The sequence below is a fragment of the Dipodomys ordii genome, unplaced genomic scaffold (assembly GCF_000151885.1).
Source record: "Dipodomys ordii isolate 6190 unplaced genomic scaffold, Dord_2.0 Scaffold10, whole genome shotgun sequence".
In the NCBI taxonomy this organism is placed as follows: domain Eukaryota; kingdom Metazoa; phylum Chordata; class Mammalia; order Rodentia; family Heteromyidae; genus Dipodomys; species Dipodomys ordii.
This window is the reverse complement of record NW_012267226.1, coordinates 7588898-7609969: the sequence shown is the minus strand read 5'-3', so window position 1 is coordinate 7609969 and position 21072 is coordinate 7588898. Positions and strand designations below refer to the sequence as shown.

Genomic DNA, 21072 nt, shown 5'->3' with positions numbered 1-21072 from the left:
TCAAAGAGGAGGTGAGGAGCAAGAAACATGGAGAGATGCTGGATGGAGAAGACCTGGGACATACTGGATTGGACCTGAGAATATACACTGGAAAAGGCCACAGGCCCAGGTGTCACCAGCCTCATGATGCTAGGCATTAAAATTGAGTTAACTGGGGATGTGGATCAAGCATTTCTCCTCTGCCATGTACACATTGTCTTGACTCAGGAAACAGTATAAGGGCATCTTCTCTATGAGATGCCTATAGACCTCTGGAGAATTCAGGCTCTGCATCATGTACAGCCAGCATTTGATGAGCTGGCAAAGGCTACTGTGTGAATTCCAGGACCCCTAGCCCAACTCAGTGGATGAAGAGAAGCTTTCATGGTGAGAAGAGTCCTGGCCACTCACTCTTCTAGTAGAGGACAAAACCTTGGCCATAGCATCAGTGTCCAGGTCACTTCCAGGAAGCAGTTGGTAGTCCAGAGACAAAAGACTCATATTGGGGTTCCGGTCCTGCCTCATTCCAGCTGTAGGAGCTGAGTGAGTCCCTTAACCTCTGGCAGCCTGCCTCACCTGCTGCTTCCTCCGCTCGGAATACTAATTACTCAAATCTCTATCACTCTCCCTCACCTGACATGGCCTGTGCTTAAATGTTATTTCTGAGAAAGAAGGTTAAATATCAGCTAAAGGCTGAGGGGTCTTTGGATTAATTCTGTCCTCATATAAGTCAGAGCATCTTCATTTACAATATTTGATGGTATTCTATTTTTTATTTGTAATATGAACTGTTAGTGTAGCTTATGTATTTACTTCAACCATCTCTTGTGAGATGTCCCCGGTGCCAGGCAAAGACAGAGGTTCAATAAATGTCTGTCAAGAAGGTAAATAGATACAGGCAAGTACAAATGATGCTCTGTGATTGGCCTTCAAAGGGGGCCATGTAGAGAGCATCTATCTGGGTCTCTGATGGCCTTCTGTACCCAATGGCTTGTTTATGTAGAAGTCTATATGCAAATCAAGCCACTTGTCTCTGAAGAGAAGCAATGATTCTTAAAGCTGCATGTGTGAATAAACCTTAGGACTAATAAGAGCTTCTGGATTTGAGATCCCAATTGTTGGGTTTGGTTTCTGCCATACTGTCTTATCAGGATACAGGATGGTATGGAAGGGGAGCTCCAGCATGGAACATATTTGTAAATCATAACACACATGGTAACTGTCTGGAGAGACAGGATAGGTCTCTCCAGAACCCAGGGTAAAATCATTTCAATCAGGTTGGAGCAGATGAATAGACCACCACCACCACTACTACCCTACCCTCCCACACACACGCAAAGTAAGGAGTACAACAATCAGTTACGCTTCTGGTAGACTTGACTTTAGTACAAGTTCTCAGAATGCTATCTTGGTCTCTACCCAGACCTTTCTGGTCACTATACTAACTGGTAAATTCTCATTTCCAGTGAATCTAGGATTGAACATTAAATTCCTATCATGATCCAAAGGCTTTTCTAGCTGGGTGGTCTTTCTATTCTCATTACTACTGAAAAGAACACGATTACACTGAAAATATCACTGTACATGCCTGGATGTATAATCTTACGTGAAACCCAATAGATGATCTCAAAAGTATGTGACCAGAAATTGTATGGAGGATGCCCTATTCACACACACACACACACACACACACACACACACACACACACTAGGATATTAGATACTGAAAGAAATCCTATAGTGGATTATTGTATAAAGCATAATTTTTGCAAATTAAATAATCATCCTCTCACTTGTTTATCTTGCAATGGTGTGTGGCGATAGAGGTTGTTTTGACGGAAAGTGGACAGATGCATTTATAATCACCCTATTCTTAAATTTCACATATTGAGCCATCCACCTCAAATGGCACTGTAATTTAATGAAAGAATCGAAATGTTTATAAAAAAGTTGTATTTATTACGTGTGTAGAGATCCTGTTATTAGTCCAACCCTTCTAGTTTTTCTGTGGTTTGGTTTGGTATTACCTCAACTCAGCCCTTTCCAGACCAGAAACCAATGAATTCCATGTGGACAAGAAGCCTGAACATACTCCATGTCTGTCTGAAACAAGAAAGAAAGCTCTCTTTGCTTTAAAGGACACGTATAGATTTCCCCAACCTTGACAATTTATCAAACTGAGGAACAGTATGCTAATGCTTTCAGTTAGATACCTAGAAACCAGTACCCGGGCCGCTGTATCCACAGACTATAAGGTCGGCTGAGCTCAGCCTGGCAGACAGGCAAAACGGAAGTTATGGAATACCCGCCTATTCCTGGTTTTGGATGGAGATTTCTGAGGCCTTCTAGTCCCACATGTTAGCTGCCACGCCTAACCAGTGACCTTCTGGGCAAGTTGTAACAAGTGGGATTATTGGGGAAAGGGACTCTAGAAACTGGTCACTTCAGAGTGCTAACACCAGGTGTTCCTGTGTGCCATTTTCTCCTCTGTAAAATGGACACACTCATATGTATTTACAGTTGGTTTTATTTATTTATGCTAGCACTTGAACTCAGGGCCTCATCCTGTCACTTAACGTTTTCTGCTCAGGCTCTCACTCTACCATTTGAGCCACATCTCTACTTTTGGCTTTTGGCTTGGCTAATTGAAAAGTACAATCTCTCAGATTTTTTTTCTGTCCAGGCTGGCTTTGAACTGTGAGCCTTCAGATCTCAGCCTCCTGAGTAGCTAGGATAGTCACCAGCACCCGGCTAGTATGTATCTTACAGATGGACAGACAGGGCTTTAGTCCCACTGGGATCTAGGAAGCACTTGAGCTGCTAACACTTTAGTAATAAATACTACCTCCAGCTCTAACTTCCCCTCCAAGTGCCAGCCACATAGAGAATGGAAAAATCCCATCATGCATCATTCATATTGCCTTTAATTCTGGGCTTCTTTCATGGCTTCACAGCGCAGCAGACTCCCTGAGAGCCAGCCTTCCCTTACATCCTGTTGCCATTCCTTTGGAGCCGGCAAAGGTCAATGATTACCAGTTTTGGCTTGAAGTCTGCCAAGCCATGAGGGTGGCATTAATGTGGCGGCACGCCACCCACCCTCCCACATCCAGGGGCTTTCTGGGAAAGGCCTGAGGCCGAGAAGGAAGCAGAGCCAATGGCCCTGCTGACCTTTGTTCCGTGACACAGAGCTGTCCTCTGGCACACACTTGGCTTCCTCTCTTCCACACTTTCCTTGCAGGCAGCTGGCGTGCATCCCTACTTTTCACCGGGCAGAGCATGTCCAGGAAGCCAGCTCAGAATAGGAACACTGTCACACAGACTTCCATCTCCTGAGCCTAAGGTACTGGAGCAACTTTTGGCCTGATCTTCTGCCTGTCTCTAGAACCAGGAGGGCGAGTGGAAGAGGGCCACCCCCTGGCTATGCCAGGCCCAGCATGTGCAGCCCTCACCTCCAAAGGACCAGTGGAGCCTACAGCAGGCAGGCCACTGACGCATGTTCAGCCATGCCTTTCCTCTTTCTCACCCAGTCCTGTGCACACTGACCTGGAAAAGGTGGAATGAAATGCCATTCTGTTTCTCCTTCTTTGCCCTTCTGTCTTAATTCATCAAAGTTGAGAGGAACTCTGCAGAATGAAAAATGTTCTTGTACCTCTCTGAGCTTCCATTTTTTTTCATAATAAACCAGTGATTAGAGAGGCTTTGTTGTTTGGGGGATTAAATTAAATATGTACATGTCCACACAAAAGATATAGATGTTAATAGTAGCATCATTGTTCATCATAGTTTGGAAAGAAGAAGCAAACCATCGGCCCATGCACGGATAAATCCAAGAAATAAGATGTGGTACACCTACCCGATGGAATATTATTTAGCCCTAGAGAAGAATAAAGTTCAATACAAGATTCAACATCTGGGGCTGGGAAGATGGCTCAGTGGTAGACCGCTTGCCTTGCATGCATGAGGCCCTGGGTTCGATTCCTCAGCACCACATAAGCAAAAAGAAAAAAGCTGGAAGTGGCGCTGTGGCTCAAGTGGTAGAGCGCTAGCCTTGAGCTGAAGAGCTGAGGGACAGCGTCCAGGCCCAGAGTTCAGGCCCCATGACCAGACCCAAAAAAAAAAATGATTCAACATCTATGAAACTTGAAAGCATGATGCTAAGTGAAAGAGGCCAGAGGGTCTATGTTTCTTTTTACCTGAGATGTTTAGAGCAGTCAACTCTTTAGGAAAAGATGAGCGCTCCATTAGATAGTTGTCCAAGGGCTGGGGGGAGAGGTGAACCAGGAATGACAGTTAATGAGTGCCAAGTTCTTTTAGGGATGGTGAAAATCTTCTAAGATTGCTTGTGGAGATGGTTATGTGCTTTTTGTGGCCGCACACACGCACACAGGCACACACAAACTGAAATACACTTCTAATGGTAAGTATTATGGGAATTTTATCTCCAAGTGAAATATACTTCTTTAATTGGGAGTATTATGGAACTATGTCTGAGTAAAGCCGATGTAGACAAGATTACATCCCTGTCTAATGATAGGGACTCAATAAATATGCCCTGCCACCCTCATCTAGCGTCGCAGGATCCCCTGTGAACTTGGCACCCCCCTTTCCTACCAAGTGGCTACATGATCCTGTAGGCATCGCGGCTTCAATCACTTTTCTCTCCTAAGAGCCGTGGTGCACAGCAAGTTTTATTCCTCGGCTGGAGCTCACTCCTAACACAGATTTGAGCCAGCAGCTGCAGCACCTCCTCTCTGAGGGTCTGGGCAGTCCTCCAGAGCTAGCCAGGTGGAGGTTAGGAGCCCTGGGCACGGCCCACTGTCCCACCCCCTAAACCTGGCCCCTCCCACCATCTCCTGCGCCTGGGCCCCTCCCCCATCTCCTGCGCCTGGGCCCCTCCCCCATCTCCTGAGCCTGGGCCCCTCCTACCATCTCCTGAGCCTGGGCCCCTCCCCCCATCTCCTGCACCTGGGCCCCTCCCCCCATCTCCTGAGCCTGGGCCCCTCCCCCCATCTCCTGAGCCTGGGCCCCTCCCCCCATCTCCTGCACCTGGGCCCCTCCCACCATCTCCTGCACCTGGGTCCCTCCCACCATCTCCTGAGCCTGGGCCCCTCCCACCATCTCCTGAGCCTGGGATCTTCCCCCATCTCCTGAGCCTGGGCCCCTCCCACCATCTCCTGCACCTGGGCCCCTCCCCCCATCTCCTGAGCCTGGGCCCCTCCCACCATCTCCTGAGCCTGGGCCCCTCCCCCCATCTCCTGCGCCTGGGCCCCTCCCCCCATCTCCTGCGCCTGGGCCCCTCCCCCCATCTCCTGAGCCTGGGCCCCTCCCCCCATCTCCTGCGCCTGGGCCCCTCCCCCCATCTCCTGCGCCTGGGCCCCTCCCCCCATCTCCTGAGCCTGGGCCCCTCCCCCCATCTCCTGAGCCTGGGCCCCCATCTCCTGCGCCTGGGCCCCTCCCCCCATCTCCTGAGCCTGGGCCCCTCCCCCCATCTCCTGAGCCTGGGCCCCTCCCCCCATCTCCTGCGCCTGGGCCCCTCCCCCATCTCCTGAGCCTGGGCCCCTCCCCCATCTCCTGAGCCTGGGCCCCTCCCCCCATCTCCTGAGCCTGGGTCCCTCCCCCCATCTCCTGCGCCTGGGTCCCTCCCACCATCTCCTGAGCCTGGGCCCCTCCCCCCATCTCCTGCACCTGGGCCCCTCCCCCCATCTCCTGCACCTGGGCCCCTCCCACCATCTCCTGAGCCTGGGCCCCTCCTACCATCTCCTGCGCCTGGGCCCCTCCCCCCATCTCCTGCACCTGGGCCCCTCCCACCATCTCCTGAGCCTGGGCCCCTCCCCCATCTCCTGAGCCTGGGCCCCTCCCACCATCTCTTGATCCTAGGTGCTACAGGGCTGAGAGTGCTTTCGTGGACACAATCTGAGCCCGTGCTCCAGGGGGACACCCTCATGACTACCTTGACTGGCAGCCAGGCCTTCCATTCCCACCAGAAGAGCAGGCTGGTCCCCCTTCTTCCCCTCCTGAGTAGCCCCAGACAGTACAAGAGAGACTCCTCCAAACCCTGACCCCTTCATTTCTCCATCTCCAGGCCTCCCCTGCAAGCATTATGCCACGCTCTGCCTCACCCATAATGTGTGCCCTCCCTGGAGCTCAGATTCATTCTTTTCCTGGCCCTATTTTTTCCTTAGGACATTGGTTTCTTGCTCTGAAGTCCTGCATTTCTGGAGCCAGCTGAACTGCCCCCCTGGAGGCTCAGCAGGACATCAAGGGTGAGCCAGGACCGGCAAAGACCACATGAAAACCCTCCACACCCCACATGTTCCCCTCCCATTTCCTCCCTCTATCCACCCCGCCCCCCCACCTCCAACACACACACACACACACAAACACACACAGGGGAAGAGAAGGATATGGATCCCCAAGCATGGTTGGGAGAAAAACTGGTATGTAGATAAACAGAGTCTCAAGAGAAGGACAGAAAACCAGTCACCACCATTCCAGGAGATGGCCAGTGGGAGAATGTTCCTTGCAGGCTTCCTGCAAGGTGAGCCAGTGGCTCACACCTGTAATCTTACCCAGCAGGCTGAAATCCGAGAATTGAATTTGAAGCCAGACTGGGCAGGGAAATCCATGAGCCTCTTATCCCTAATTAACCAGCAAAGCACCAAAAGTAGAGATATGGTTCAGTTGGTAGAATTCCAGCCTTGATGGAGTAAAAGCCAAGTGACAGCTCAAAGTCTTGAGTTCAAAACCCAGTACTGGTGCACATACACACGTGCGCGCACACACACACACACACACACACAGAATATACATCAGATAACCCTTTTTATTTTCAGTGGTCCACCTTAAAAATACAGATCTTCCAACTGATTCTACACAGATCATAATGGCCAGTTCGATGGCACACCACAGGTCCAAACCTCTATCTTATTAAGTATCCTAACTCTGTGATGAGTTTAAGAGAAGAAACTCAAGTAAAACCCTGTCAGATCACAAGCCCTGAATGCTTTGGAAAGAAATAAGGACATGCACATACAGACCACAGGCCCGCTCCCTACCATCTCTGGCTTTGAAACTTCTGAGTCTGATTTAAATTCCAGCTCTGCTATTGCCTGGTGTGTGACCAGCCAAACTCCTACGGGGAGTTGCAGAGCTAATTTCCCCAACATAATCTAATCGATTAGAGCGGGAAGACAAAAGAAAAGAAAGAAAGAAATCACTAAGAAACCTAGGAGCAGTGAAGACCCTGGAGCTTATTGCAGGTTCTTTCTCCTTTTCTCTCCTTTTTCCTCCCTATCACATTCCTTCTTTCTGTCCTTCCTTCACCTTCCCTTCCATTTCCTTCCTTCCTTCATTCATTCCTTCTTTCCTTCCTTCCTTCTTTCCCTTTCTTTCGTGTGTCCTGGGGCTTGAACTCAGGACCTGGGCACTGTCTCTGAGCTTCTTTGGCTCAAGGCTAGCATTCTGTTTGAACTACAGTTCCACTTCTGACTTTTCTGGTGTTTAATTATAGGTGAGAGTCTCATTTATGGTCTTTCCTGTCCGGGCTGGCTTTGAACTGTGGTCTCAGATCTCAGCCTCACTGAGTAGCTAGGATTACGGACATGAGCCACCAGCACCTAGCGTCTTTTCTTCTTTCTCCGTATTTTTTGGCATGTCTTTCTAGCTGCTCTTCCCAGACAGATTACATATCTTCTCGCCCATGCTGGATTTCCCTCCCCCCCCAATTCACTTTCCTCATTCTCCACACTCTCAATAACTGTATTGTTTGCAATAAACTTTTTTCCCACTATCATTTGACCCTTGACATGTCCCACCTCACATAAACTCCTCTGAGAAGATAAGTCAGAAAGAGGATATCCACAAATTATGAAGAAGTCTTGACAACTAGATTGAGCAGTGATGGCAACAGTAGCTCCATGCCACCTGAATGGACAGTCTGATGACTGCAGACATTGCTACTGGACGGCCAGTGCGTGGGATTGGCAAAGCAAAGAAGGGAGTGGGAGGCAGTGAGGAATCTGGATGTATAAATAAAAGGAACCTAATAAATACAATGATGATTAGGTGCCTGGAAGGCAGGGATGGCCTGGAAGAGGGTGTCACCTTCCACATATTAACTGGATATGTTACCATAGTGTACGCTGCCACTGTTACCATCTCTGTGAACTGAGTTTCTAACCTGAAATAGTGCCTACAAGCGAGCAGCAGAATGGTAGCTCCAGTCTTAGCTTCTTTCCATCTCTTCTCACTATCAGCTATGGGCTGGTGTGTTTATCCAATGCTGATCTAAGTTCAGTTAATTTACATCCTGGCACCACAGGAACTCTACAGATAGTTCTTAAATTCCTGCCAGTGAAGGTCAGTTGGCGAGGAGCTTGTGTATGCATTGTCTAGCCACTCTATATTGTTTATTTTGTGGGGGGGGGTGTTGGGGGGCTCAGGACCTCAAGGCCTAGATTGGCTTTTCCCACTCAAGGCTGCCTCTCTATCCCTTGAGCCACACCTCCACTTCTGGCTTCCCCCTCCCCCCTCCCCCCCTTCCCCACACAGATTTTTCTGATTGGGTTGCCTTAAATGCATGATTTTCAGATCTCCAAGTCTTGACTGACTGAGATTACAGGCATGAGCCACCAGCATCCAGCTTCTGACACCATGTATCACTAATAGCATGCCTGCTTCTTCAGTGGTCTCCCAAGTCAGAAAAAGATGAAAAGAGAAGGCTACTAGAGAGAGAAAAGCTCTGCTCCAACTTACAGCTGAAGTTATATTTTACCTGCTTACTCAATTAGCAACCAAGCAAATATCCAGGGCTGGTGTGAAAACCATCTGTGGCAGATTCAGTAAGTGTTGGCAATGACACACAACAGACAAGGAGACGGGGCTAGTCCATAAGAATTAGATGCACCCGTAGACATTTTCCTTCATCTTTTTAAGCATTTAATGGGACATACATCTCCTTTGTTTTGAGTTCAATAGTGTGGCTGAAATCATACATAAGAAATGAATCTGTTTTTTGGCATTTGTTTATATTATTTAAAAAGCAACATACTAACATTTATTGTCTTGACAAGGGTATAAAAGTTTTTTTTAAGAGTTCAAAGACAGAGGTACTTGTGGATGGAATAGAGCAAATGGAATATAAGAAGCTTTGGGATAAGGAGGCAGACAGAGAACATGGGCAAATGAGAGAAGTTGGCAATAAAGAGAAATGAGCAAATACAGTCATTATAGTCAATATATATATAGATATAGATATACACGTGTGTGTGTTTGTATGTGTGTGTGTGTGTGTGTGTGTGTGTGTGTGTGTAAACGACCCAGGTCACTCGAGGAGATGGGGGAGAATGATAAAAGGGAGACATTGATCAAGACACATTGTATTTACCAAGTGATTTGTTGAATTGACACTTTTTTTAAAGAAGGAAGGAAGGAGAGAGGAAAGGAAGGAAAGAAGGAAACATTATGAACCAAGCAGAAACATCCAGAGAGATCCCATCCACCCCAGTGAAAAAGGAATGCAATACACCAGTAAGCCCTGCAGTGGAAGGTATAAGACAGTGTTGATTAAATGACGGAGCACATTTAGCCATATTTTATTGACACTTCATCTCTGTTAGAATGGCCTGCTCTCCCTAGATTCAGTTATAATGAGTATGTTGATGGATGAATGAGGAAATGGGCAAGAGGTATGTGCCTTTCAGAACAGTTTGAAGATGAAAGGAGACAAAGTATATTAAAGTGAAAGGAAAACAATGCGTGATCCACAACCTTCTCTTGAATCTAGTTGATTCTAAGGGGAGATTTTGCTCTAACGTATAGAATTATCCAGAACTAATAATTGTGGAACTTATGGTGTCCTAGGCATTGTTTATGGGCAAACTCAATACCAACCACTACTTCATAGCCTAGATGACATATACTCATAGTAATAACTATTAGTTATTCCCATTGTAGGAAGGAACAAAGCAAAGATCAAAAAAGCTAAAGAACTGAGCCAAATTCATAGCACCAAACGGTTAAAATTCAGTGTACTGTAGTATTCAACTGGTGTCATGTCTCAACCTTAGGTTTTAATTATTGGATGAACTTCATTAAAAATGTATCCCTTCCCAGGTGACTTTCTGTGATATGCACTCAAAGACTGGCAATGTATGTGCTCTGTAAGACTCACATAGTCCAGGGTGGTCACCACTCCCATGTGACTGAAGGCATACCCGAGGAATGGGTTCATCCTGGAGGGTTAGGGTTGAAAAGTTGATCCTTGCGTGGCATGCAATTACTGCAGAACAAAGGAGCAAACCCTTATTAAATGCCTGTCCTCTGCCATGTGGTATCCCAGGGCATTGCAGGAAGTATTTCATGTAGTCCTCACAGTGACTGGAACTCAGGGCCTGGGCACTGTTCTTGAGCATTTTTGCTCAAGGCTAATGTTCTAGCCCTTGAGCCATAGCTCCACTTCTGGCTTTTTTTTTTTCTGGTTCATTGGCAATAAGAGGGTCTCAGATTGATCTATTGGGGCTGGCTTTAAACCTGATCTTCTGATCTCAGCTTCCCAGGTAGCTAGGATTACAGGCATGAGCCATAAGCACCCAGCCAGATGAGCAAATTCTAACATCGGCCATGGAGATGGGTAAAGCAGGGAGGCCTAGGAGAAAGGCTGGCAACTTTCTCACTTCCTTTCCTTCTTTCTTTATTTGCTTTCCCTGTCTTCGCTGGTTCCTTCCTTCTTTTCCTCCTGTCTATAAATATTCATTGGAAGACTGTTGTGTGTTAGGAATTGCTAAGGGATGGGGACACAGCACTCTTAAGGCTGATATTCAGGGAGGCAGTGAGGAATTTGGACACATCATTAAAAGGAAGTTGATAAATACAGTGATGATCAATTGTGATAAAGACTTAGGAAGAAAGTGACTTGGACTGCAAGGGACCTTAGTGAGGACTGATCAGTGGATGGGTGCCAGGTGCTGATGATGAGTTGAGAAAGGCCTTTGCACTCCACCCCTCACTGTGCCTGCTTCCTGCCAGGGTGCCGCTCAGACACCTGTAGCATGTCACGCACACACATTGATTGGTAAGCTCTGGAAGGAGGCCTCCTCTAGCCTAGAGTGGGCACGATCAAGTCTCCGTTTCCTCCTCTGTCAAATGGCAGCAATGGTCCTCTCAGGACCATTGTACAGATTTGGGAGGAATAAAGCCATATTTGGGCACTTTGGGAAAGTGAGTGACTTGGATTCCTAGCAAGAAAAGCTCACTTAGACAGAAAGAACCTAGGATTTATGAGTGAAAGAACAAAGTTTCTAATAAAGACATTTTTCCCCCCAATCCTGGGGCTTGAACTCGAGGCCTGGGACTTTCCTGCCCCAGCTGGCTTTGAACCATGATCCTCAGATCTCAGCCTCCTGAGTAGCTAGGATTACAGGCATGAGACACCAGTGTCTCTGCCTGGCTTCCAATGAAAACTCTTACCTATGCTGCAATTTAAAATAGAAGCAATAACACCCCGTTTGGCTTAAGTGACTGACACTGTCTAGGTTTCATAGTGTGAAATAGATTCATAAATTAATATAAAAACAAACACTTTTTTTGTTGGTCCTGGGCTTGAACTCTGGGCTTGGGCTCCATCCTTGGGCTTTTTTGCTCAAGGCTAGTGCTCTACCACTTTGAGCCACAGCACCACTTCGGGTTTTCTGGTGGTTAATTGGAGATAAGAATCTCATGGACTTTCCTGCCCCGGCTTACTTTGAACAGATCTCAGCCTCCTGAGTAGCTAGGATGATAGGTGTGAGCTACTGGCAGCCGGCTCACAGTTTTTTAAATGTAGCAGTCACTTGAAGGATAAAATAAGCTAGGAAACTCAGGAACTCCCTTTGCCATTACTGAAGCAGAGATTCCAGCAAGGTCTCTCTGAAGAAAAGTTACCAAATAGACCAGTTGAAAATCAGTCTTCCACCACCAGCTGGACCAAGGGACTGGAAACATGAGAGTCCAGAAGCAAGGTGACCCCAAGGGACAGACAAAATACAAGGAGGACAGAAAGAAGAAAACTTTGTCCAGAGATGCGAAGTGAAACCCAGAATGGCTTCAGAACCCAGGCATGACCTAGACAGAAGAAAGTTCAATAGGGACCAGCAGAGCTAGCTTTCTAGCTGTGAGCTGTGTGATCAGGTCTCAGCATAGCCCCTTCCCTGGTATAGCATTTTCCACTTAGGACACTAAGAAAAGCAAAAATCTACCCTGTGTCATGGAAGGATTGTTATCTTAACTCTGGACAGGAAATGCCAACAGCATAGACAGAACTAGCATCTCTCTGAGGGTGCCTTGCTTCCTCTTTGTCCTGGTCCCAGGCAGAACCAAAAAGGATTTCATGCCATTTGATGAGGAATTTTGATCTTTGTGGTGTGTATGTGTGCGCGCGCGCGCGCATGCGTGCGTGCACACCAGTACTGAGGCTTGAACTCAGGGCATGCTTTGCTCAAAGCTGGTACCATACCACTTGAGCCACACCTCCACTTCTGGCTTTTTTTTTAATGGTTACCTGGAGAGAAGAGTCTCACAGACTTTTGCTTCCCTAGCTGGCTTTAAACAGCAATCCTCAAATCTCAGTCTTCCGAGTTAGCTAGGATTACAGGCATGAGCCAACCAGCGCCTAGTTGAGTTTTGATCTTTTTGAAAGCTAGCGTTAGGATCACCTGTGGGGACCCTGGACAGGGGCAGGGCCTGAGCTCACCGACAGCCAGTGATCACAAAGGAACTGATCTATACACCATCATGTGGTGCTCTGCCACGCCAGTACTGTTCTGTAGGATAGGAGAATTGGCTGCATTTTCTACTTACAGTATTTTGTTTTGTCTTATGAAGGTTGTAGCAGGTCATTGCCCCATCAAAAGTGAAGAAGCCCCTGTATGCGAGATGAACCTTTTCTGTAGCAGTTCACCTTTGCAAACACTTACCATAAGCTATAAAGGGCCCAGAGGAAGGAACACACAAGTTAATAAGAAGGTGAATAAAACCCAGCTTTGGCATGTGTCTTTCTCCACCTCTCCACAGTGCCTCTTGCCAGCCACCCGTCCCTCTATCAGCAGTGATGAGCACTGCTTGGACTGAATGCACAAACCTTGATTCTCTGGCAGGATGGATTTAGACAAGCACAAGCAGTGTGAAGATCCTCAAGCTCTTAAGGGGTGCTTAGATCCATTCCTGGTGAGCATTCCAGATTGAGAAGGGGAGAGACCTCTGTCTTTAATGGTCTCACCTCCCTGGGGAGACCCTGGAACTTGGACAGCCTAGTCAGTGACTGTCCAATGTGCTTTATTGGTTTTCTGGTGTGCAATGTGGCAGGTTGTACCTACCATCACACCTGTTCTCCCAATGTGACCGAAACTTCTGCAGAGCAGAGAGTCTTCTTTATACTTTATACACAATTCATTGAAGTACAGTCTTTGAAGGAGTCCTCTACCATGATCCTATGACTGGGCCTGTGCCTTATCTCTGAGCCCGATTCACGGTCTCTGTGCTCCATGCATAATTCATCAGTGGTCCAATCCTCTGAAAGCATCCGGATTTTCTGGTGCCTGAATTGGGTTGGCTATGTCTCCAAACACGAAACTGGGATCACTCTAATCTCTCTGAACATCTCATCATTGGACTCCATCTCCACAGGGCCACATTTCATGGAGACTTTTCCCATGAGATGCTAACAATGGTTTATTTGCGGTTGCCAAGTTCTATAGGGCTCTTCAAGGACAAATAGCAGATCTAGAGAGAGCCAGAAAGCTCCCAAGAATTTCATCAAGGGCAATGAACCATGAGCTTTCCCTTAGGGGGAGTCACCTGAGAGCACGTTGGTTGTTCTAATTCGGCAAAAACCATATTAATCTGCTACTTTCAACTGTGTTTGTTGCATATTTAAATGGTCTCCTTGGGGATAAGGTAGCAGGCACCCCGATATAGCCTGGTAAATACAATTCCTGATTCCAAGCCAAAAAATCATGGGTGTTTGTACAATTGAAGGAGGCCAGTGGCAGGTGGCGGGGGGGGGGGGGTAAATGAGGGAGGTTGGAAAATTCTAATGAAATGGAAAGTTCTTGCTTGTATTTCAGAGTATTCAAAGCAGGATCTCAGAAGTATAAGTGGGTCCCATGCATCTAACTAGGATGTAAAATTTACAAGAATCCTTCCTGCCGGGCGCCAGTGGCTCACTCCTATAATCCTAGCTACTCAGGAGGCTGAGATCTGAGAATCGCGGTTCAAAACCAGCCCGGGGAGGAAAGACCGTGAGACTCCTATCTCCAATAAACCACTAGAAAACCAGAAGTGGCGCTGTAGCTCAAGTGGTAGAGCGCTCGCCTTGAGCTGAAGAGCTGAGGGACAGCGCCCAGAGTTCAAGCCCCACAGCCAACAAAAAAATAAAAATAAAAGAATCCTTCCTGTAGAACCCAGTGTGGGACAGATGCATGCTGGGATTGATTGTGTTGCATTCTGGGAAACTAACTTCAGAAAATAGCAAGGAGGTCATTTTATTTATTTATTTACTTTTAAGTAAGGGAATCATTGATCTACAGTGTTGCTGGAAGAAGTCAGACTACCAGTTTTCTTATGGAGGTCAAGCTATTGACCTCCTTTGGGCTTTAGTTTTGTTTTGTTTTTTCTTTTGTACAATGGATGAACTAGACTCAAAGATTAAAGTTATTATTTCAGAACATTTTTAACAGGATGATGTTGTACTGGTTTTATATTTGGCAGCTAGAGTCCTTACAAGAGTTTTTTTGAGCAGACTATATGTGGTGCAGAACATCTTTGCGTTCTCAATCATTTTGAAGTTCCTTGTTATCTGCCTTATTCATGGCTTATACCTGTAATCCTAGCTACTCAGCTGAGAGCTGAGGATCACAGTCCTAAGCAAGCCCAGTCAAGAAGGTACATGAGAACCTTAGCTCCAATTAAACACCAAAGAAGCCAAAAGTAGAGCTGTGACACAAGTGTTAAGCGTACTATCCTTGAGGAAAAAAAAAAAAAACTCAGGGACAGTGCATAGGTCCTGAGTTCAAGCCCCAGGACTGGCACCAAAAAAAAAAAAGCCACCAGGCATTACATTGCTCTTCTTCCTGTTTTCTGGAAGATTCTAACAAGGTAATGGCAAGGATATCCAACACTGCCTCTAAGCATCCTTCATAATAATCTCATCAAGGAGGCTTGGGACACTCCTAGCTAGGACAGGGATGCCTTCCTGCCCTTAAAGCAACTGTGACCTTAAGGTTACCTTTAGCGTATTGCTGACTTCTCTAAGTGTCTCCCATTTGTCTCCCCTATCATTTTTCTTTCAAAATTTCATCTTCATTGTTTTCCAATTTCCACATATCTGGCTCTTTTTTTTTAACTTCTGAAGCACATAATCCAACTAGCTGCTCTTTACTATTTCAGAAAAGAGTTAATATTGTTTATGAACCCTGTATTCTAAGACACAGAGAAGACTGGAATAATCTAAGTTCCTGTCCTTTAACCATGTTGACTTTAGCCAGTCTGTCCAGTTGGGAATGCTCTTATTTAAAATCCAGATTAGGGCCTTGAAATGAAGGTAGATGATTTCTTTCTCAGCCTTTATCAACCTGGCCATCACTTTCCCCCTCTGAAAATGCCCAGCTGATGTCAAGAGATGAGAGGGCAGTAAGTGTCCAAAGGAAGAGTTAAAAACTAGTCAACCTCTCCCAGTATCCTTAGCTAGCTATTGGGCAAATCCTGATTTAATCTAATAAGATTTAAGCTAATAATTTATTCAGTGGTGACTTGAGCGAGTGACACAATACATCTTCTGGCACATTCTTCTTCCTGGGTTTTACAAAAGCTAAACTGATATCACTGTAGATCCCTGTAGACACTGTAGGACTTTAAGGGTCAATTCAGCTCTAGAGATCAAGACACAGGGTTGTTTCACAATAATAAGCCAGGGTTGAACCCAAAAGCACTGATTTTTTTTTTTTTGCAGACACACAGACCTGTGGGACCTCACTGCATAGTTTCAAGGCTGTTTACCAGGGTCAGGCAGACTCAGTGCTGAATGCCAGCTCTGTCATGTACCACTACCTGTGTCACTTGGTCTAGTACTTCTCAAACAGGGCAACCTGAAGGGATGTACTAAGATGGTGCTGTCTTTGGCTCCTGAGGTCAGGAAGGGCTTGAGACGTAAGCTTTTAGCTGCAGCAGCCTCATCCCCACGGGCCTCATAAACACCACCAGGCTCTACACAACCAGGCAAGGGAAACTGTGGCGACACTGGCTCAAGTTCCCTTTACTTCCCTGCTGAAAGAGACTGAGATGAGGAATGATCTCTGGGAAAGACTTAGCCCAGGGGCTGCCTCGGCTCAGCCTGGGGTACATTTGGGCAATAAGTGAAGGTGTAATAAAAGCCTCTTACTGGGGCTGGAGGTGTGGCTCAGGTGGTAGAGAGACAGCCAATGAGCAAAAACATCATATATGGAGTTCAAGTCATCTCAAAAAAAAATAAAGAAGAACCTCTTACTCCCGACATGGTCTCAACCTTACTCTGACACAGTAAGTCTGATTTGTATACTACGAGGGGCTATGCACTGGTTAGCAGAGACTCACAAATGAGATGGCGGTAGATTCAAAGCAATTCCTCATTTAAGGCCTGGACACCTGACGGGGTGCTGGGGGTGGGGGTGGGGTGGCAGAGGGAAGACACACAAACTATGATTTCTCATTGGGCTCAAGTATCTTCTCCCTAGATTTTTTTTTGGGGGGGGTCTAGTCATGGGCCTGAACTCTGGGTCTGGGCGCTGTCCCTCAGCTCCTCAGCTCAAGGCTAGTGCTCTACCACTTGAGCCACAGTGTCACTTCTGGCTTTTTGCTTATGTGGTGCTGAGGAATCAAACCCAGGGCCTCAAGCATGCAAGGCAAGCGCTCTACCACTGAGCCACCTTCCCAGCCCAATCTTCTCCCCAGATTTATGTGCCTATCAATGATACACAAAAAGAAGAGAAAGTGTAGGAAATGTGTTTCCTGCTCCACATCACCATACATACACTTCCGGGGTCCACTAGCTCCTCCCTCCAAGTCTGAGCCCCTGAAATGGAGGTAGCAGTGCTAAGTGTAAAGAAAACCCTCTCTGCCATTTGAAGTGTGCTCACTGGGTGGACTTTGGGGACATTGCCACATCTCAGGCTCTCCTTCATCCTCAGCTGCCCCCCTCAGAGCCAACCAGACACTAGCTCTTGAGTTCTAGGCATTTTAGTCATCTCTTACCTGGTGTCTGTAGCACTGCTCTGACCCCCACCTTATGATCCACAGATGAGGCAACTTTTCTACAATGTGGCTGTTATCCTGTCTCCTCACTGCCTTCCAGATACTTCCAAGTTCCTCAGTTTCATCACTTGCTCCCTGTGATATCTGTTGACTCGTGTCCCCTGAACCCACCTCACCTGCACCCACCTCCCTGGTTATATATGCCTCCATCTATATGCTATGCTTTTTCTCATGCCTTTACTTGTTCTGGAATGTTCTTTCTCTTGCACCCATCAGCCACCATCCTGCCTATCCAGAGCTTTTAAGATCATGCTTCATGTATCCTTCCATAAGCAAAGCACAACACACGGTCCTATGCATTCAGTACTTCTACCATAACTAAACTGTCAGGCAGCAATCCCAAAGCATCATGGTATTTCTTCCATGGACATCCACTCTGGACTGCAAGTCTCTCCAGCAAAGCACAATTTCTAATTTACAAGCTTTCACTAGGCCATGCTTTGATATCCAGGAGCTTCACATGACACATTGTAAGTTTACTTATTATAAACTCGTAGAAAAGTATTATATGTGAACAGAAGCAAGATAATCATCACCAGTACATCTTTCATTGTAGAGCAAAGAAGAGTTCAGTGTGAGTCAAACACAGGACCAAACCGAGGAGGCAGAAGTAATTTCAGAGAGAGTTTCGTGAGAAAGAATTAGGAAGCTTTCACTCTTTGAAGCCACAGGGCATAAAGAAGGAAAAAAAGCAAAACATGTGAGTCACAACTAAATCCTTGGAAAACCACTGAGCTATGAAAAGGTCCAGGGTAGATCTGTAACCCAACCCAGAAAAATACCTTTCAAAAGAGAGAGAAGGGATATGCATGGAGGATTTTGAATCTGCTTTAGGGAGCAAGTTATGCTTCACTTGTCATTATAAACGTTTTATATTAATTTTTTAACGTCAGAACAAACCAAAAAATAACAAACCAGCAACAGCATCAAAGATTCAAGACTCTTTCATAGGCAACCCATAGACTGTCTTTTGCAAGTTCAGTCTTGTACCTAAATGGACTTGGTCACTTCCTATGCAGAAGGAAATCCATCTTCACCATTTGAATAGCAAAGAAGAAGAAGAAAAAAAAAACTTGGCATAGCTCATACTTTCCCAGATAACCCTACCTGTTTTGCCTTTTCAAAGCTGACATTGACCCAGCAGGGATAAATTTACACTAAACAATGACGAGGAAGATGGTACAAGCTGTGCTCATGGCTAAAGAGCACTAAGACTTTTAATAATAAGGGATCTGATGAGCCGTGTCTTTTACAGCTTCTACACAATGTTACTAAGGTTCATTCTGGTCTTGATACCCAATTCAAGTGTGGGGGAGACCCCATTTTCCCTATGTATTCCCAACTGCCAAAAGCCAGCCTTCTTTGGAGCAACTAAGCACAGACTCTATAAGATACCAATATTTTGGACAAGGAGCTTCCCCTGCCTGCCAGGGCATAAACAGCTGGATTCATGGTCAGAGCCTTTGTCTCAGCAGTCTTTAGAGAAGTCAGCAATATCTTTAGGAAGATCCAAATGGCACAAGATTCCATAAAGTAGCATGTCAGAAAATGTGCAGAGGCACTAAAGTGGAGATGAACAACAACAGAAAGTCATACTAACTTGCCTTTTCCAGGTAGGCTTTTGCTATGTTATACCTCGCTAGTGTCTTTATGGGGAAGGCCCTAGAGGGATCTTGGAGGAATGGAGAGGATCCTTCACACAGAGTTGCTCTACGTACATCTCTGAACCAAGAAGACTGCAACAGATCTGAAATGCCTTCCAGCTTCAGGGCTGTGAAATGGTCCAGCAGGTGTAATCCTTCCTAGTAATCTAACCACTGGATCATGAGCATCCCAGGAGTGATTTAAAACCACACTTTTGTCCTCGGGGAGTGGATGGACAAGTCTGCCTAGATTTGTGGTGGGAGAAAAGAGGGTTAAGTTTCTATGAGAATTAACTCGACTCAACTTTTTTTTTCTACAAAGAGACAACGAGACATTTCTCTTCTTACCTCCTGGATTGCCTGTGTAAATGGAGAGACAAAACCTCATTTGCTTGGTCCCCAAGAATGCAGCCAAATCCTTGATGAGAGCAAATCCTTGTACTTTGGATCCAATAGTTTAGGTGTCCATGGTGAAGGTATTAGGGGGAGGGAGACCCTGTTGGTTTTATGAGTCTGTGGGTCAGTTCAGACCGGCTGCCCCGACTCATCTGTATGCAACAGGTCTCAAAGAACATAGTTTACTTTATAACCAGATCCAAGAGTAGGCGTGGCAAATGGGCAAGATACACCAAAGGTGTTGAGCTGCCAAGACTAATTAAGAAAGATTGGTTTAAGGAACCACCTGATTTTGGGAATCCGAAGGCCAGTGTTCATAGGACCATGTCTAAGTCAAATGAATGCGCCTCCAAGGAGCTGGTTTCTCTAAGGTGGGGAGTCGGGGGTCTTTAAGAAGCCCATCTAATGTGTCCCCTGCTCTCCTACCTAATAACTTACTCAGCTATCCTAAAAGTCAGGCTGACCTGACCTTCCTTTGGCCCGTCCCTTGTCACTGTGCCTATAGGACAATGTAGAACTTTATAACACAGACTTTGCAGTCAACAGATGGGGCTGAGCACCTGCTCCAAGAAAGATAATGTAGTGGGAAGATGTTATGGGTAATGTTCTTGCAATTGGGTAAACCAGATAGAAACCCAATGTATTCTGCCCCTGCAGTCATCTCCTGTGGTCCCTCCAGAGAGGGAGTTCTCATGTTATATTTTTGAGTTGTTTCCTTCCCAGATTCCTCCAGGTCAGGCTGCCTTCTGTGAACCCTCACATGGCTCCCCTTATGGGAAGTATCGGAATAGTCTCCACAATGAGCTGCCTTGTGCATATGACAGCAACTGTAGCCATAGACGGTCTTCACTGTCTGATGGTATGAGATACCAGCCTTTATTTGGAAGTGACGTTATTGCCAGGTGCACCAGCGGCTTATACTCATAATCTGAGCTCCTCAGGAAGCTGAGATCTGAGCGTTGAGATTCAAAGCCAGACCTTGAGACTCTTATCTCTAATTGACCAATGGGAAGTCAGAAATAGAGCTTTGGCTCAAGTGGTAGGGCACCAGCCTTGAGCAAAATAAAAGCTAAGGGACAGTGTCTAGTTCCTGAGTTCAAACCCCATACCAGCAGCAAAAAAAGAAAAAAGAGAAGGAAGCGGAAGGAGGAAGAGGAGGTGGAGGGGGTGGAGGAGAAAGAAGCGGAAGAGGAGGTTATTAGAAGTTATTAGAGTTCAGAAAAAAAAATGTCCAAGTAGAACCATAGCTCAGAGACCATGTACTAGTGATTGACACCACTGCCTTCCACAGGAGACCTGATACATCCAATATTCACAGAATAAAGTAGACATCAGTGCAAAATTACATGGGAGAAGGAAATTCCCGTTTCTGATATATGCGTAAGTCCAGTCAGATAGATGGTAGAGAGAAGGAAAAAGAGTTGAGCCAGTAACTGAGGTTTTGTAAATTGAGGCTTCATCAGCAATGCAAGAGTTTTAGGCTGTGACTGAGTCACGAGGTCCAAGCCCTTGGGATGGCACCCTTACAAAAAGTGTTGGATGAAATGGATTCTCTCTCTTCTGTAGTGGAAGCACATTTCCTTTTGCCTTTCTGCCTTCCACCATGGGCAGATACAGCATTGAAAGGCAAATGTTTGAAATAGAGTACAAGCTACCCTTCCCTCCTTGAGATGTGGAACTAGGAGAAATACATTTTAACTGCTTACAAATCACCTTGTCTTGTGTATTTTGTTAC

At 46.2% G+C, this 21072-nt stretch overlaps 1 protein-coding gene across 2 annotated transcripts in view; it reads right to left on the bottom strand.

The window, feature by feature from the left end:
• Kcnj1 (potassium channel, inwardly rectifying subfamily J, member 1) overlaps positions 1 to 19479 on the bottom strand; it is a 31808-nt gene extending 12329 nt beyond the window's left edge. Inside the window, exons 1-2 of one of the 2 annotated variants that reach the window (XM_013009818.1) lie at positions 19290 to 19479; positions 10151 to 10258 (exon numbers count right to left, since the gene is read on the bottom strand). In XM_013009818.1, coding sequence (XP_012865272.1) covers positions 10151 to 10210 — 60 coding nt within the window. In that variant the 5' untranslated portion in view covers positions 10211 to 10258; positions 19290 to 19479. The remainder of the gene's footprint in view (positions 1 to 10150; positions 10259 to 19289) is intronic. The other variant, XM_013009819.1, reaches the window with a different exon arrangement.
• Between the last annotated feature and the right edge of the window lie 1593 nt (positions 19480 to 21072).